Source organism: Diceros bicornis, chromosome 6, assembly GCF_020826845.1.
Source record: "Diceros bicornis minor isolate mBicDic1 chromosome 6, mDicBic1.mat.cur, whole genome shotgun sequence".
Classification (NCBI taxonomy): domain Eukaryota; kingdom Metazoa; phylum Chordata; class Mammalia; order Perissodactyla; family Rhinocerotidae; genus Diceros; species Diceros bicornis.
In genome coordinates this window covers 77,568,042-77,585,915 of record NC_080745.1, presented here as the reverse complement: position 1 = coordinate 77,585,915, position 17,874 = coordinate 77,568,042, and the positions used below count along the sequence as shown (strand labels likewise).

Genomic DNA, 17,874 nt, shown 5'->3' with positions numbered 1-17,874 from the left:
GCGAGGAGTGATTATATCCAATGAGCGCGTCCTACGGAAAGAAAGAACCTGCTTGGGTCAGGGAGGGGCAGGAGAGGCAGGACAGGACTGTGGGCTGGAGAGCCACCTCGCCAGGTCAGCCAGGGCGTGGGTGCCGGCGAGTCTCGGCGCCGGGCTGGGAGCTCGGGCGGCCGGAGGCGGGGCTGCGCCGGCCCCGCCCACTGCAGACAGGTTACTCTGGCTCCAAGGTGCGTCGCGTCACACCGCCCTCGCCGCGCTGATTGGCTCCTCCAGGGAGCCCCGCCCCCTCAGCTGTAGCGGGGCTAGCTTTAGCGTTGCCGCCATCTTTGTTGATGTGTCAGCTCCGCGGGGCTTTTGGGAAGCCGCGACCGAGCGAGCGCGGTGTCCGCCCTGTTCCCCACCGCTGCGCCCCACACCTGCTGATCTTCTGGACCCCGCTATGGCGAAGTTGTCCCCTGAGCCGGAGCTTCAGCGGCCTCGTTAGGGCTGCGGCGTGAGGCTCGGAGAAGTGGGGTGAGTGCCCGAGGGGCGCCCGGGGCGGAGCAGGGAGTCGCGGTGGCGGCGCGGCGGGGCTCCCCCTCCCGCGCGTCTGCAGGACCCGGGGCGGCTCCCCGCCTGGCTTCTCTCGGGGGCGATGCGGGGAGGGAGCGCTGGGGGACGGAGTCCCTTCCTCTGCCTGCCTCCCTCCCTCGGACCCGGGCCGCCAGGGGAGGAGGCGGCCGAGAGGAGTCGGCGGGGTCGTGGGGGCCGCGCCTCCTGAGCGGTGCCTAGAAAACGGCCGAATTTGGGCCGGTCGCCTGGTCTCCCTGTATGAGCTGCAGCTAAGCCCCACCTGCTCAGCGATCTCTCGTAGACTCAATCGCCTTTTTCTCTTTTCGTCTCTAAGCTGACTGTGTGTGTTTGATGTTTACTGTTGGTAGCGACTTTTTACCCTCTTCCATGCACTTCCCATCACTGTGATTTTAAGTAACTTAGAAACGATTCTTTGGGATCGTGGATGTGAGAGATACTATTTATGGTTTTTATGTTGCCTTTTCTCTCAAGGCATTTGATAAACCTTGGCTGGTAAGGATGATCTTTCAAATTTGTGTCGCTATCAAGTGTGTAAAATGGTAAAGCCCCTTGTACATATGTCCGCTGGTGGCAAGCCTGGGGAACAGTGGAGGTGTAATTACTGGTCAGCTGTTAACAATTTAATAACTTTAGCTAATATTCACATATTGATTTTGTTTAGAGGAAAAAGGCCTGGATATGGAGTCGGAACATCTAGGTTAGAACCTGCCTCTGTCACTTGATAGTGATGGGAATTAGATAGGGTAGTAAAAATATGCCCAAGTACAGTCCCAAGCGTTTTGCACTTTTCTCCGTGTGTGTCGTGTTCCCTTGATGCCCAGCTCCTTTATTTCCTCCAAAAGGATAGGCCGGGAGTTTTTCTAAGGAAAATGTGCAGTAAATCAGTGAAGGTGTTTCAAGAGGTGTTCTGGTAGTCCTCCAAAAAAAAAAAAAAAGATCTGTTAAGTGTTTAGGTATGCTAGTTGTGGGTGTAGCCTTCCCAGCTATTAACTACACCTTCATGTTGGCAGTGTGGATCTTGTGGGAAAGATTAAGTTTCAAGAGACGTTGATAGTGAACCTGAACTATCTGCTTGTGTATAAAGTGTATTGTTCTCTGTACACCTACTTTTCACTTCTTTATCTGTCGTTACACAATTAGAAAACAGTGATGATTGGCCTGGTTGTTTTTTTTTCTTTTTGGTCTTTCATGTTGTAAATTCAGCGAAGGTATTGTGTTAACTTTTTCAAGATACAAATCTTGTAGTATAAAGAATTAAAAGTTTTTTACATTATAATAGGCAAGCATGTATAATTACTGAAGAATCTACGTGGAAATGCCTGGCTTGTGTTTATAGTGGTTTTATTCTTTTTAAGACCTTGTCTAATTCAGAATACTTGCATATAAATTTAGAGGTTTCTTTAAACAGTGGAGATTCCATAGTGCCTCATCAGTATTTCAGAGTCTTATTTATTGCCAACACAAAGGAGTTGTGTAGCACAGTAACCACTCTTTAACCTTTTAGTTCCTTTGCCTGTAAACGCAAGAGTTGTCCTTTGATGCTATACAATGACAGTATAGCCCATGATGATTGCTTAGTATTTTCCATTTAAAAACATCCGTTTACAGCTACATGCTGACATCATTGGGGTGAGGGTAAAACAGTACTCTTTAGGGAGAGATGATAGGTCGAAGCAGCCTTATTTAGAGATTTAGAAAAATCATCTTTCCCTTTAAGGGCAACTAGTAACCTGCATTAGTTTTACAAATTCATCTAACGGTTTCATGTTAAAGTAATAATCCTTAACCTGAAGTTCTGGTTTTTTTTCTTTCAATAAAATTTAGGTTTTTCTTTTATCCCTTATCTCGAGCTTTAAATAACTAAAGCCGATTCCTGAATTTCTCATAAACATGTCACTGGGCTTACAGTATTGCCAGTGTCACATTTAGTATTCATTTCAGGGCAACAGTGGGAGCATAGATAATTTCAATTTACACATAACCCTCTAATCTTATATTCTTTCAAACTTCTCCTTTGACCTTTATTTCTCAGCTACTGAGATTTAAAAAATCTGTTTGGGCTAAGAAGTAAACAAAAGGAATAATATTGGGAGTGAAGGGGCAATAGACACGAAATGGAAATCAAACCCAGCAAAGGAAAGTATTGGTTGGATTGTGAGTGTATTTGTCTGTCATTAAGATGCATGAACTGATAGTCTGCTGTAGGGATGATTATGTAGTCAGTGCTAATGAGTAATTTAATTTTTTTGTAAACTACATCATACCAAATGAACCAAGCCCAGGCCAAAGGTGGTTTCAAAATGTAAACATTAACCAGAACTCCTTAATATAAGGCAGACGTACAACTTATTTTTAATTGTTTTTTCTTTCTTTCTTTTGTTTTTTTTTTAGTTGTTAGCCTTCCGTTTTTTTGTGTGTGTGTGTGAGGAAGGTTAGCCTGAGCTAACATCTGTTGCCAATCCTCCTCTTTTTGCTGAGGAAGATTGGCCCTGAGCTAACATCCATACTGATGAACTAAAGGCTACTTTTAAAATTTAGTGATATGTTTCATGTGAAGGAAACTCAATGTATTAAGTTAAATTTTACCCAAAAGCTTAAGTAGAATTTGACTACTTTGCAAAATTTTTCTTCCTTTTGTTGGAACAAATCTAGAGTTCTTTTAAAGAGCCAGCTCAGTCTTTAATCTTTTAAACGTAGAATTTGATTTGCATAAATTCACCTTACTTGAACTTCAGTGTAAGATATTTTTATTATATGCAACAGGGTTTTCGTGTTTCTTACACAGGTTCTTTTCTATTATTTTATTCTGTTTTTAAAACTTTATCCAGGAAAGTGTTTGTGTTTTAAAGTTAATATCTATCAAAAATCAGTTACTTGGGAGTTGTGACCAGATTGTGTTGGACAATGGGTGCTTTTTTGATTTAATTTATTCCTTCTGACTTTAATTGCCATATCAGAACCTTGTTAGAACTGATCAGAAAGATAAGTTGTTCTTTTGTTTATGCTGCTTTCAAAGTGTTTTTGGGGAATATGGAAAAAAACTTTTGGATGTACTTATTTTTCCTTCAAAGGACAGTAAACCATTATATTGAAGAACAAGAGTGCTCTCACAGGCTCAACTTGCTTATCTTAACGGACGTTATTTGAGAAGTATACAGCTGGTATTATTTGAGATTCAAATGGTACAGTTTGTAATTTAAAAATTTGTAGTTTATTGTAAATAATATCTATGCTGAACTGAGTCAGATTTTTCTTTTGGACTTAAACCACTTAGGCATATCCTATATAGCTTCTGATGGAACACTGACAGACCTTCAAATTAAAATACCATAAACACAAGGAGTAAAAGGTTTAATGTCGAGCTATTGTATATTGGTCCATGGCCCTGGAATATAAATTCCATTAGGGGTGTTTGTGTCTTTCACTGCCCTGTTCCCAACACGTGGAACAGTGCCTGCACGTAAGACACGCTCAGTACATGTTTGGGGAGTGAATTAATATCTAGTTTGGAAATGTATTTCTGACTTGGTACTTTTGTATGAGGCTTGTTTGTTTGATAACCTTTTACCAAATATCTGTGGATTAGATTCATTTGTATCTGCAGTTTATTGAATAAGCTTGTTTGTTGTTGTTGTTTATACTGCTAATTACTGAGAAAACAAGAAATAGTACTAAAAGCTGTTAAAGACAATGTTTTCATTTATGTGGCTTTTGTATGGAAATTATTTTGTAGAAATGTGAGCGCTTTCGTTAAGAAATACAGTCCAAGGTGGATGATGGTTGGCTTTAAGGCAAATAAAAAATGTTTCTTGACCAGTTGCCTGCAGCTGATGAGCTCCAGTAAGAGCGAAACCAGTTCTCACTCCACTGAAACAATTTTGGAATGTGAATTGGTCCTGTAGTACTGTGTCAGAAACAGAAACAACTCTGAAAAAAAAGTGCTTGAATTAAGAGGAATTTTGTGACTGTGCTGTTTTAAATACTGTATTTTCCCCTAACGAGTAAGAGTTGCTAAAAAGTCAAGTAAGCTGTTATTTTTCACTTCAAAAAAGCAACAGATATTTTAATTTATAACTGTAATCACTGTATCTGTATATATGAGTGTGACTTTGATTTGTACAAGCACTTAGTAATTAAAAATCTTGTAAACAAATGTCTAGTTTTACATCCACCCTCTTTAATCTACTCCTAGGCTATTCCATCTGCAGTAGCTTTGATGACAACTCCCCCTTCAACCTGCCCCAAGAAGAAACTTGGATAGCAACCAAATTGGCCTACATCAGCCTTGCCAGCTGGAGGCCCACAAGAGGACTCAGCTGACTGTTTTTTCCCCTGGTTAATTGTGGGCATAATCAAGCTCATGGTGACCCTCCTCCCCCCGAGATTCTTGTATGGTTATTTAATCTTCAGTGATGGCTTTGTGACATACATACACATAGCTCTTCATTAATCCCTCTCCTTTTCCTTTTTTTATTTTTTAAATGTGTTTTTGTTTGTTTGCTTTTGTGAGGAAGATTAGCCCTGAGTTAATATCCGATGCCAATCCTCCTCTTTTTTGCCAAAGAAGATTGGCCCTGGGCTAACATCCATGCCCATCTCCCTCTCCTTTATATGGGACTCTGCCACAGCGTGGCCTGACAAGCGGTGCGTCGGTGCACGCCCAGGATCCAAACCTCTGAACCCTGGGCCGCTGAAGCGGAGCTCGAGCACTTAACCGCTACGATACCGGGCAGGCCCCCCGTCTCCTTTTCCTTTTGCTTCCAGTCAGTATTCATTTGAGCATCAAAAAACTAAGTTTACGAGCTGAGTGGTTATCAGATGCCAATTTATATGAAGACTTTTTCAGAGGTCATGGGCATATTACTGAGCAACAGTGTAGAAAGTACTTGTCTTTTGAGGTTAAACAAGCCCTCTTTAATTCACAAGAGGATAATATGTAAAACAGCCTAAGCTGAGGTAATTATAAAAACAGTTTGTTTTTTTTTTTTTACCTAGATGAATATCCACCAGAATGAGACAAATTTTTTGTTGTTCTGCACTGTCTTGCACATTGCAAGTCTTCTTACAACCTGGTTTCCACCTTAAATGCTGTTCACTCCCCCAGATCCTGTGTAAACCCAGTGGGTCCCGCCCTTATGGAGAACCACTGAATAGCATTTGCAAGAATGAGTGTAAATGTAGTAGAGAATATATTTGTTAGATTTATTTTTCTATTTATTATTACCATTATATGCTTGAGATTTAAGGAGTTTGATTCAGTTGAAAGTGAGTTCTTCCTCTTTGCAAGTACAGAGATCATTTAAAAGGCTGAAGACTGCCTTTTCAGAAAGGTCATGAGGAAGGCTGTGACTGTGTGCTTGATGGGTATAAATGCGGTATGTTTTCATTTACATGAGAGATTATTTTTGTACTTGGGATGAAGGAAAATTTGGAGGAAGATGTGGTGTTAAAATCAGTTTTTAAATATAATTAGGCTCTAGATAGACTAAAGGGAAGGACATTCTAGATGGGAGCAAAGCCATGGAAATGTTAATGTGCAGATTGTTTGGAGGAATCTTGAGTAGACTGGTCAGGGCCTGGTAGAGTATAGTGAAGTACTGGGATTTTAGGAATGTGTTGAGAGATAAGATTGGAAAAGTAGTACAACTGGTTTACTGAGGGATCACAACTCTGAGGTATAAACTTGAAATGGTTTTATTTTTTCGTTAAAGGATCTCCAATTATACTGTGTAAAACCCCTCCATCCCCTCCACTTCCCTCTGAAGTGCAGTCCCTTAATAACGTCTTGGTTTGATGTCATAACTTTTCAGCTACTTTTGATTACTAGAGAAAATTTACTTCAGAAATTAAGAAAGGTTTCAGTCATTTAAAAAACAAAAACAAGCAACAAAAAACATTAACCACAAACTTACTTTTCTCCCTGAAGAAAGGTTGAAGCTGTTAGTTCCCAGCTGCTTGGATTAAAGAAGAGGAGGTGTAATTTGTCTCTAAAATATATTCCCTCTCCTTTCTCTAGCTAGCCCTTTTGGAGTTGGGGGAAGAAGACCAGCCAGTGGAGGCAGAGTTGTCAACTCCTGAACCTCTCAAGAGGGAAGAGATAGTCCTGGCCTCACTCTGATTCATCTGGTTGCATTTGATGGTGGTCTCTGTGGAGGTGGTATGTGTGGATTTTTTAGGGGCAGTGTTGTAGATCTCTAGCCCCTTCTGCCATTGAGGACTCACTTCATAGGGTAGCTCCTGTGCCCCTGTGGCAGATCCAGTGTAGTACATACTTCAGCCTCTTCTCTGGATTGGGTGACACTTGCCTTGGTGCTGTCTCAGGTCATCTGCCCTTCCATTAACCTCTTTGCTCCTTCACTTGGAGTTGGAGGAAGGAGAATAGGAAGGAGGAATGAAGTGAGATTGAGAAACCAACAATTCACGTGTTCCAGGTGTGAAGTGGTCTGGCCTGGGTTGAGTTGCAGGTAGGGACAGTGACAGTAGGAGAGAGTATAATTGCAAGAGACATAAAATTGGTAAAAGAATATGAGGGCAAAGGAAAGGAAGGAGTCATGTCTAAGAAAAATGATACCATTGACAGAAAAGATTAGGGGTATACAATTACAGGAGCTATAATTATGATTTTGGATTTAGCCATCTTGAGTTTGAGGTTATGGTGGAACATCCATTGGAAATGCCTATATTCAGGTGGAGATTTTAATATAGATATGGAGATAGAATGATGGTGAAGAGATAATTCATTATCTGTAATTCAAGGACACAGGACTGAAAATAATTATTGTGGACATCAACTATGAGTTGTTGGTTCAAGTTATCAAAGTTGATGAATTCTAAGAAAGTCAAGTTGAGGACTGAACCCTGGGGAATATGAAAGTTGGATGAAAGGATAATAACCAATATTTGCTTAGTGCTTTTCTGTTGACAAAGTATGGCATACAGACAAGAGCCATAAAGTTCTCAAGTGATAAAATTTCTTCTCACTTGCTCTTATCTATGCTGGAAAGTCACAATGCCTTTATAGACTTATTCTCTTTTAAATAGGTTCTTTATATGCTGCCCATTATATTTTGGTCAGCTCTGAGTTCAACTTCAGTTGATATAGTGTTGACTAGTTGTGATATTTAAAACTACTCCCTTTATTAGGTTTTAGATTGATTTCTAAATTAAGATTTCAAATTTAGCAGCAACAAATTTACAAGTTATATCTTAAAGTGAGTCTTTGGGGTAGGTAATATAGATGGCTAATGCCCCTGTTTGAGAATTGTTTTACTTTATCTTAGATTTTGGAATAAAGCATACTTATGAGGCCTTTTATTACCTTACTGCATTTGTTTGTATTGTCTAAAGCAAGCCTTTAATAGTACTAGTGTGGGCTTTGTCTTAGTTATATATATGCAGCAGGATAATAATGATAATTTCTGTTTGGTTGTTTGGAAATATGTTATACAGATAGGTAACGTATAGTAGTAAGGCCAATGTCTATATTAGTTAATGCCCCAGACGGCAGTTTAGACTAAAAGACAGGATATTTAACAAATAAGCTGGTCATCTTTTTCTGTCTTAGAATTATTCTTCCTATTTTCTGCCTTCCTAGAATAATGTTTCTCAAATACTAGTTTTATCGTATCACTTGTGTGCTTTAATTAGGCATATATATGAGAACCTACTATCTGCTAGAAACTCTATAGTGTAATCAAGTATACAAGTCTATCATGGTTTATTGTCCTTTAACAAAATTTACTCCTGCATATCATTCTGAGGATTCTACTTGACCATCTTCTCTTACCTTTTTTCACCATCCTCCGACCAACACCTCCATCACATGACTGAAACACATATCTTTCTGTTAATTCAAAAATTTAATCTTCCTGTTTTGTTTTTCGTAAGTACACCTTCCGTTGGGAATTCTTTCTTTCCTAGTTTCTGTTAAAACTATGATCCGCCCACTTTTTTATCTAACCTCATATGACTGGTAACTCATCTACCTTATATGTGCTTTGTTGACATTTGACCAAAGAAGTTGACAATTCTTTTTCATCAAGATTCCTGGAATATTTTATATGTATCTGTCTCAGGATAATTTTTGGTGTTGACTAATTTTCAGAAAATAGCTAGAATAGTAACCCTCATAAACAGTATACAAATGTATTCTAATGTTGTTGAATTAGTTTTATATATGTTTCGTTTATGACCTAAGCAGTGCATATGGGTTCCCTTAGAGTTGCACTGAACATTGTTTATTCTTGATGAGAATGTTTGGAAATCACCATGGTGCTTCCTGGATTCCTGCCTGGATGAAAAAGGGATTCCTGTCAGGGATCCTTTACACCCTGACTTTTTTCAACTCAGCTTTAGGTGTCTGGGCTTTAGGTAGCTGTGTTTTGTTATTGTTTGGTTTTCCTTCTCAGTAAATTTTTATCATTCTTAATGTGCATTGTTGTATTATCTTGGTTTGTAATTTCTCTCCTAGTGTTTTCGTTGCTGTCTTATTTCCTCAACATTTTTCTAGTATTGTTTCATACCCAACATCTTTTTTTTTTAAAATAATTTTATTTATTTATTTTTTCCCCCCAAAGCCCCAGTAGATAGTTGTATGTCATAGCTGCACATCCTTCCAGTTGCTGTATGTGGGACGCGGCCTCAGCATGGCCGGAGAAGCGGTGTGTCGGTGCGCGCCCGGGATCCAAACCCGGGCCGCCAGCAGCGGAGCGCGCGCACTTAACCGCTAAGCCACGGGGCCGGCCCCATACCCAACATCTTTTGGGGGTGATTGGGGAATGCCAAACTGCGGCTGAAATGAAGTTATATGACTGAAGTAAAGGAGGAAAGAGAATGACACTTTGTAACACCTTACTGGTTGTGGCACACTTGAATTGGCTGTTCTGGTTTTTTTGTTTGGTTTTCCCTCAAGGAAAAGCTTTTAAAAGGATTATCAGTGGTAAAATTTGTGGCCTTAGTTATTCTACATCATGGATTGTGTGCAAATGTATCTGGGGTCTTGGTTTAAAAAAATATTTTTTAATTTTGATGTTTTGATTTTCTTAGATGTAAAACGAAGATGAGTAAGAGATTTGAAGAAATGCAGAGTGAATTGGTGCCAGTCAGCATGTCAGAGACAGAGCACGTAGCCTCCATTTCCTGTGATAAAAATATTGGGAAAACATCTGAAGTAAAGGAAGACTCATGCAACTTGTTTTCTGGTGATGAAAGCAACAGCCTAGAAAATGAGTCCAAACTGTTGTCATTAAACTTTGATAAAACTTTATGTCAGCCTAATGAACATGATAATCAAATTGAAGCACAGGAAAATTATATTCCAGATCATGTTGGAGATGAGGATTCTTGTGCTCAAACAGACACATACACTGAAAATTCTGAACAAATAGCTAATTTTCCTGGTGGAGATTTTACAAAGCAGGTTTCAAAAACAAATGAAACAGAACAGACAGTAATACAAATATTGGAGGAATTAAAGTCATCTACATTTACAGAAGCAGCTAATCAAAAGACTTATTCAGAAAGTCCCTATGATACAGACTGCACCAAGAAACTTATTTCAAAAATAAAGAATGTTTCAACATCAGAGGATTTGTTGGAAGAGATAGAATCTGAGCTCTTATCTACAGAGTTTGCAGAAGAACACCGAGTACCAAATGGAATGAATAAGGGAGAACATGCATTAGTTATCTTTGAAAAGTGTGTGCAAGATAAGTATTTGCAGCAGGAACACACCATAAAGAAGTAAGTTTTTATATTTGAGGGTGTTTTTCCCCACAGGAATTAAAGATTGAATTTTTTGAAGGACGATATCGTTTTGTCCACTTTTAATTCCACAATAGAGCCATGTACATAGTAGTTGATCAGCAAATATGTATTTACTGAATAATTGAGCAAATGTCAAATTTGTCTAGTTATTTAATATGTCTAAAAGAATAAATCTTTAATTAAACAGAGTAAGTTCATTAAAGATCTAGAAAATATTTATAAAGACAATTCAAATTTTTCAGTTTTGAAAGAACATAGAGCGTAATATCGTCAAAACTGAGAGGAATTCAAAAGGAAATGAGAAATCATAAAATTCCAAAAAATTTTCTTAAAATCCCCATTGTGAATTTATTAGTTAAAAAAATGAGAGGGCCAGCCCTGCTGGCCTACTGGTTCAGTTCAGCTTGCTCTGCTTCAGTGGCCCAGGTTCAGTTCCTAGGTGCGGACCTACACCACTCATCTGTGGCCATGCTGTGGCAGCGGCTCACATACAAAAAGAGGAAGATTGGCTGTGAATGTTAGCTCAGGGGGAATCTTCCTCAGCAAAAAAAATTTTTGGATTTAGAGAAAAGAAGAATTATCATTCAGTAAATAAGAACATAGTTGGATTTGTGGAGTTAATTTCTATTTTATCTTTTCTTATATCACCCTGTACTTTTATTCTAGGTTTATATATGTAAGTGATGCATATGTTTAGGTACTCTATTTTATAACCTTTAAGAAAGGAAAATAAAACACGCTAGCCGTCATTAAACTACAGACTGATTCTCTTTTTAAAAAATGATAATTTAAAAAAATTTTTGGAATAGGAGGTGTGTGTGGTGAGTAAAGGGGAAGAGGAAGTCTACATATCAGAGGAGGATGACAGAAAATATACCATAATCCAAACATTGCTGGATGTGTCGTTGACTTGTAATGATCCCCTTGCTTCTAGTCTTTACTCTTCCAGATTATCTTGTTAGTGACCAGTCTTCCCCAAACCAGCTCACCCTTCACTGGTTTATCTAATGAACTTTAATCTCTTAGTATCCAGAGCCCTTCTTTTTTTCTTTTTTTTTCTTTTTTTGTGAGGAGATCAGCCCTGTGCTAACATCTGCCAATCCTCCTCTTTTTTTGCCGAGGAAGACGGCCCTGGGCTAACATCCGTGCCCATCCTCCTCCACTTTATATGGGAGGCCGCCACAGCATGGCTCGCCAAAGCAGTGCGTCGGTGCACACCCGGGACCCGAACCAGCGAACCCTGGGCCGCCGCAGCGGAGCGCGCACACCCAACCGCTTGCGCCACCGGGCCGGCCTCTCTTTTTTTCTATTTTTATTTTTATTTTAAATTGTGACAAAATACACACAACATAAAATTTACCATCTGAACCATTTTTAAGTGTACAATTTGGTGGTGTTAAGTATATTTACATTGTTTTGCAACCAATCTGCTTAGCTTTTTCATCTTGCAAATCTAAAACTCTGTACTCATTAAACAATTCCCTGTTCCCCCTTCTCCCAGCCCCTGACAACCACCATTCTACTTTGTGTTTCTGATTTTGACTACTCTTGATACTTCATATCAAGTATTTACACACAAAATATGATACTTCATATCAAGTACACACAAAAAGTATTTACCTTTTTGTGACTGGTTTATTTCACTTAGCAGATGTCCTCAGGGTTCATCCATGTTGTAGCATGTGTCAGAATTTCTTTCCTTTTTTTTTTTATGAGGAAGATTAGCCCTAAGCTAACATCTGTTGCCAATCCTCCTCTTTTTTTTGCTGAGGAAGATTGGCCCTGGGATAACATCCGTGCTCACCTTCCTCTAGTTTATATGTGGGATGCCTGCCGCAGCATGGCTTGATAAGCAGTGCATAGGTCCACACCCAGGAGCCGAACCTGTGAACCCCGGGCCATGGAAGTGGAGCGTGTGAACTTAACCACTACGCCACCGGGCTGGCCCCCAAGAATTTCTTTCCTTTTTAAGGCTGAATAATATTCTGTTGTATGTATATACCACATTTTGTTTATCCATTCATCCATCAATGGACATTTGAGTTACTTTCACCTTTTGCCTATTGTGAATAATGCTACTGTGAACATGAGTGGACAAATATCTCTTGAGATTCCAAGGCCCTTTTTAATACTACCCCCAAACTGATGGCTTCTATTCCTACTCATACCCTTACTGGAATGCTGCAATTATGAATAAATTATATGATTTTGTACTTGAACCATTAGTTCTTCTGACATCTTGCTTTTTAGGGTAATTTCCTAGTTTTCCTGCTATTTGTACCTTTCCTTGAGACCTTCCCTTTGAGATTATCCCCGATGCTTCTTTCCACTTTCCTTAGATCTGGACTCTTACCACTTTCCTGCCTCTCTTGTAAATCATAAGGTGTTACACATTTAATAATAATAGCAGCAAACACTTATATGCTGTTAGTTATGTGCCTGGCACTTTACATATATTAACTCATGGAATCCTGACAACAACCATGTGTGGTGTGAATTATTATTATTATTCCCGTTTTACAGATGAAGTACCTGAGGCACAGAGGGATTAACTTGCTTAAGGTCACATGCTGGTCAATGGCAAAGTTAAAATCTGAACCTTGTTAGTCTGGCTTCAGAGGATTTTTAATGTGGTTATCTGAAATGAATTAGTTACAAGTTGTTAAATTTATCTAAAAATATTAAGCATACAGTAGAAAATTAATTATTAATTCCTCTTTTTTGCTCCATGTTGTCAGGACAGTGGCAGCGTGGTAGACTAGGGTAAGCACAGTCCTGGGCAGAAGCTCAGAGTTGGAAGATTCCCACTGCCACTAGCAAGCTCTGTTTCGTTGGCCAAATCAACCTTTCTGAGTCAAAGAATTTTCCTCTGTCTGAGGGGGATGATAGTTACCTGATGGGATTGTTTTGTGGACATTAAGGCATTATAAAAATGTCAGTTATCATCATTTTAAATCTAAGTTAATCTTTTGTTATACACATAATGTTTTTAATTCCAAGTAAATGCTTTGTGACTCAGGTTATGTCTAAAACAACTAATTTTTTTCTTTTGCTTTCATTTAATTTTCTATAAAGAAAACTACCTTTTAGTTCCTGTGGCTTAAATTTTCATGAATGCATCTATTTCCAAATGTTTTTGTTTATACATCCGTTTCCCTATTTTCTAACATCAATATTATTGTCCAAGGTCCCGACTAGAATTCTTAATTAGGAATAGTTATTTGTGTATAGGGTGTGCTTTTTGGCTTCTGAGAATAAGTTTGAGGGCTTGCTGTTCTTTGCTTCTCCCTTCCTAAACTGTTTACTTGTGAACTGTAGCCAGGATTCTTGTGTTTAACGTAGTCCTCTGCAACAAATTGAGTTATACACCTTAATCACATAATCTAAGTTAAACCACTGTGCCAGAAAAGGCTTAAGTAAACTCGCATGCTACATTTTTCTCTTTCCCAAACATTTGCATAACTTGCTTCTTCACTGCATTCCTGTGCTCCTCGGAGAAGCCTACCCTGGCTGCCTTATCTAAAATCACAGCTCAAGTCACTCCCTCTGTCCTCTTTCCCTCTTTTAGTTTTCTTAATAGGACTTAGTCACTACCTGACATTTTATTATATATATTTGTTGTTTATTTTAGATTTCTCCCTTAGAATGTAAGATTCATGAGGGCAGGGACAGTTTGCTGACGTACTCCCAACATATAGAATAGTATAGGTACATAGTAGGTACCCAGTAAGCATTTGTTGAGTGAATGAGGGATCTTCAAAGTAGAAGATGGAAAGGCCTGGGCTATGAAGTTAGACCAGGGTCCAAATTTCGGTTCAACCGCTTACTAGTTGTATGACCTGGAACAAGTTCTAGGCTTCATTTTTTTTTTTTTTTCAATTCATAAAACAGATGATAATAATTTCATAGACTTGAATATTAAATGAAATAATGTATGTAAAGCTAAACTTAGTAATTGTGCAATAAATGTTAGGTAATAGCTATTAATAATCCTAAAATGATAGCTGTTAACCTTCTTAAGTATCTTTTTTTATAGTTCTGAGTACTTTGTGGGTAGTTTTTAAGGTTTTATTTATATTTTTCTAGTGGACTCAATGAAATTTCTGCTTAAACTTTTATTTTACATTTACTACTCTTTTATAACTATTAGAATATTATTAAAATATTCTTAAACTCTAAAGCAAGATTTCTGAACTCAGCACTTTTGAGATTTGGGGGCAGATCATTTTTTGTTGCTGGTGGAGCTGTCCTCTGTGTTGTAGGATGTTTAGCAGCATCGCTGGCCTCCACCCGCTAGAAACCAGGAGCAGCCCCCACCCCTGTTGTGGTAACCATAAAACGTCTCCAGACAAATGCCTGGAGGGGCAAAGTTGCTCCTGGTTGTGAACTGCTGACCTGAAGGGGTTCAGGTGCTGACAGGATGAAGTGCACAGCTGAGATGCTTGAAGACATAAACTTAAAGAGTGTGCTTTTCTTCCTCTGATTATATTTCACTTGATTTGAAATATACAAATTTCTAGGAAAAAGTTTGCAAAGTATAATCTATCTTTACAAAAGGGCTATTTAGAAATGTTGATTGATGTATCGTAAGTATCTACACCCTAATCTGCAAACAGGTTATATTCCACATCTCCATTTTTCATTATGTTTTACTTATACTGCCCTTTTTATGTTTAGGTTAATTAAAGAAAATAAGAAACATCAGGAGCTCATCTTAGGCATTTGTTCAGAAAAAGACAATTTAAGAGAAGAACTAAAAAAAAGAACAGAAACAGAGAAGCAGCATATGAACACAATTAAACAGGTAAAAAGACAAAAATCTTTAAAGACTATACTTCAGTTTATAAAATAGTATAAATACGTTCCTGAAAATCTGTCTATAAATTGGAGTTCTGTAAGTTAAATCGTATTTTAAATACAGAGGATTGCTTGGTATGTAAAGCATTCTCTTTTATGAAGTGGGAGTTGTAGCCTGATTTTTTTTCTTTTATGTAAATTTGTATTTATATATGTGTGTGACTATATTCTGCTATATATATAGTAATAGAAATCTGAGAAGAAAAGACGATTTGATTTGGCAATCAAATAGGCTGTTTTTACCAATTAAGGGAAGAAGCAATATATACCTATAAGTTTATGTCTTGCATTAGAATATTTTTAAGCTCATAGTTGAATATGGTTTCATTATCAGTATTTTGTGAACTACACTGTGAAGATTGCCTCTCCCACTTAGATTTTATCTGTCTAGCTGGCTTCCCCAGCCTCGCCTTTCCTTTCCTTTTCTTTCTTTTTTTTTTTTTTTTTAATGTACTATGATGTATGGATCAAGAAAGTGAATATTCAGACTGGTGGCAAAACTGAGCTGCTCTTTCTCTTTCTGAGCTGCTTTTCTTCTGTGGACAGAAGTAGAATCATTCTGGCCTTAAAAAGTCTTTCCTTTTGGGCCAGCCCCGGTGGCCTGGTGATGAAGTTTGGCAAGCTCCGCATTGGCAGCCTAGGTTCAGTTCCTGGGCACAGACCTATACTACTTTGTTAGCGGCCATGCTGTGCTGGCGGCCCACATACTGAAAAACAGAGAAAGATTGGCACTGCTGTTAGCTCAGGGCAAATCCTCCTCAGCAAAAGAAAAAAAAAAAAAAAAAGTCTTCCCTTTTGTCTCACCTTCCCAGAAAGCTATATAATGAAAATAACAGTAAACAATTGGTAATAATATAATAAAAAATTAAACTAAGTTTCACTTACTTGTGCCTTGGTATACTTAATGAACCTTTGCACAGTTGGAAGGTGACTGTATTTGTAAAATTTTACATATTTAATCTTGATTTTTTTGTGGCTGAGGAAGATTGGCCCTGAGCTAACATCCATGCCCACCTTCCTCTACTTTAAATGTGGGATGCCTGCCACAGCATAGCTTGATAAGCAGTGCATAGGTCCGCACCCGGGATCCAGGCCTGCAAATCCCGGGCCACCAAAGTGGAGCGTGCAAACCTAACCAGTACGCTACCGGGCCGGCCTCTGTTTAATCCTGATTTTTATGTGCTCTGGGACCACCAAATGTAAACCGAACTTAGAGTTTTAAAGTTCGAGGGAGCCTTAATATTAGGCTGAATCCATGTTTTGGTAAACAGATCACTGCTAATGACCAGAAACTTCAGACTGAGTAGATGGGAGAGGGCCAGAGCTGTTCCTTTCCCGAGCTTGTTAGTGGTTGTGCCTTTTTTAAAGAGAAAATTGGACTCACCTTTCTTTTGCTGGCCAGTATAACAGGATTTTCTTAATTTTATCTCTAGATCTGCACAATTCAATATGGCAGCCACTAGCCACATATAGCTATTGAGCACTTGAATAGTGGCTAGTCCAAATTGAGGTGCTGTAAGCGTAAAATACACACTTAATTTTGAAGACTTAGTACAAGAAAAGGTAAAACAGCTTAATTTGAAATGATATTTTGGATACATTGGGTTTAATAAAAACATACTATTTATTTCACCTGTTTCTTTTTGCTTTTTAAAATGTGGCTACTAGAAAATTTAAATTACACCTGTGGCATGTATTTCTATTGGATAGTGTTGCTCTAGATAATTTTGTCATGAGGAAAATTAGTACACGTACTGTAAGCTAACGTTTACGTTTTTTTAACAGCTTATTGAGATATAATTCCTTACCTACCTTACAGTTCACCCATTTCAAGTGTACACTTCAGTGTTTTTTAGTTGTGCAACGTTTATCACAATTTTAGAACATTTTCTCACTCAAAAGAAAAACCCTATATCCATTAGTAGTCACTCCTCATTTCCCTCCAACCCCTCTCCTCTCCCTTCCCTGAGCCTTAGGGAACAACTAATCTACTTTCTGTCTCTCTATATCTGCCTGTTCTAAACATTTCATATAAATGGAATCATACAGCATGTGGCCTTTTGTGTCTGGCTTCTGTCACTTAGCATAATATTTTCAAGGTGTTATTCAAGTCATAGCGTGTATCAATACTTCATTTCTTTTAATGGCCAAATAATATTCCATTGTATAGATAAACAATGTTTTGTTTATTCTTTCATCAGTTCATGGATATTTGGGTTGTTTCTGTAGTGTGGCCATTATGAATAATGCTGCTATGAATATTCATATACAAGTTTTTGTGTGGACATATGCTTTCATTTCATTTGGGTATATACCTAGGAGTGGAATTGTTGGGTCAAATGATAATTCTATCTTTAACTTTTTGAGGAGCTGCCACACTGTTTTCCAAAGTGGCTGTACCATTTTATATTCCTATCAGTAGTGTATGAGAGTTCCGATTTCTCCACATCCTTGCCAACACTTACTATTATTGGACTTCTTGATTATAGCCATCCTCATGGGTTTGAAGTGGTATCTTGTGGTTTTGATTTGCATTTTCTTAATGACCAGTGAAGTTGAACATCTTTTCCTATGCTCGTTGGCCATTTGTATATCTTAAATAGATATTTCTGTGGAAATATCTAAGTCCTCTGCCCATTTAAAAATTTTTTTTATTGTTGAGTTGTGATAGTTCTTTTT

At 38.4% G+C, this 17,874-nt stretch overlaps 1 protein-coding gene across 4 annotated transcripts in view; it reads left to right on the top strand.

Moving 5' to 3' along the window:
• The first annotated feature begins 340 nt into the window (after positions 1-340).
• The window catches only part of CCDC186 (coiled-coil domain containing 186), a 49,824-nt gene continuing 32,290 nt past the window's right edge, over positions 341-17,874 (top strand). The window contains exons 1-4 of one of the 4 annotated variants that reach the window (XM_058544045.1): positions 344-513; positions 6,590-6,727; positions 9,619-10,314; positions 15,016-15,142. In XM_058544045.1, the coding sequence (XP_058400028.1) occupies positions 9,632-10,314; positions 15,016-15,142 (810 nt within the window). In that variant the 5' untranslated portion in view covers positions 344-513; positions 6,590-6,727; positions 9,619-9,631. Of the gene's footprint in view, positions 514-6,589; positions 6,731-9,618; positions 10,319-15,015; positions 15,143-17,874 lie in introns of those variants that run through there. The other 3 variants (XM_058544043.1, XM_058544046.1, XM_058544044.1) reach the window with 3 other exon arrangements.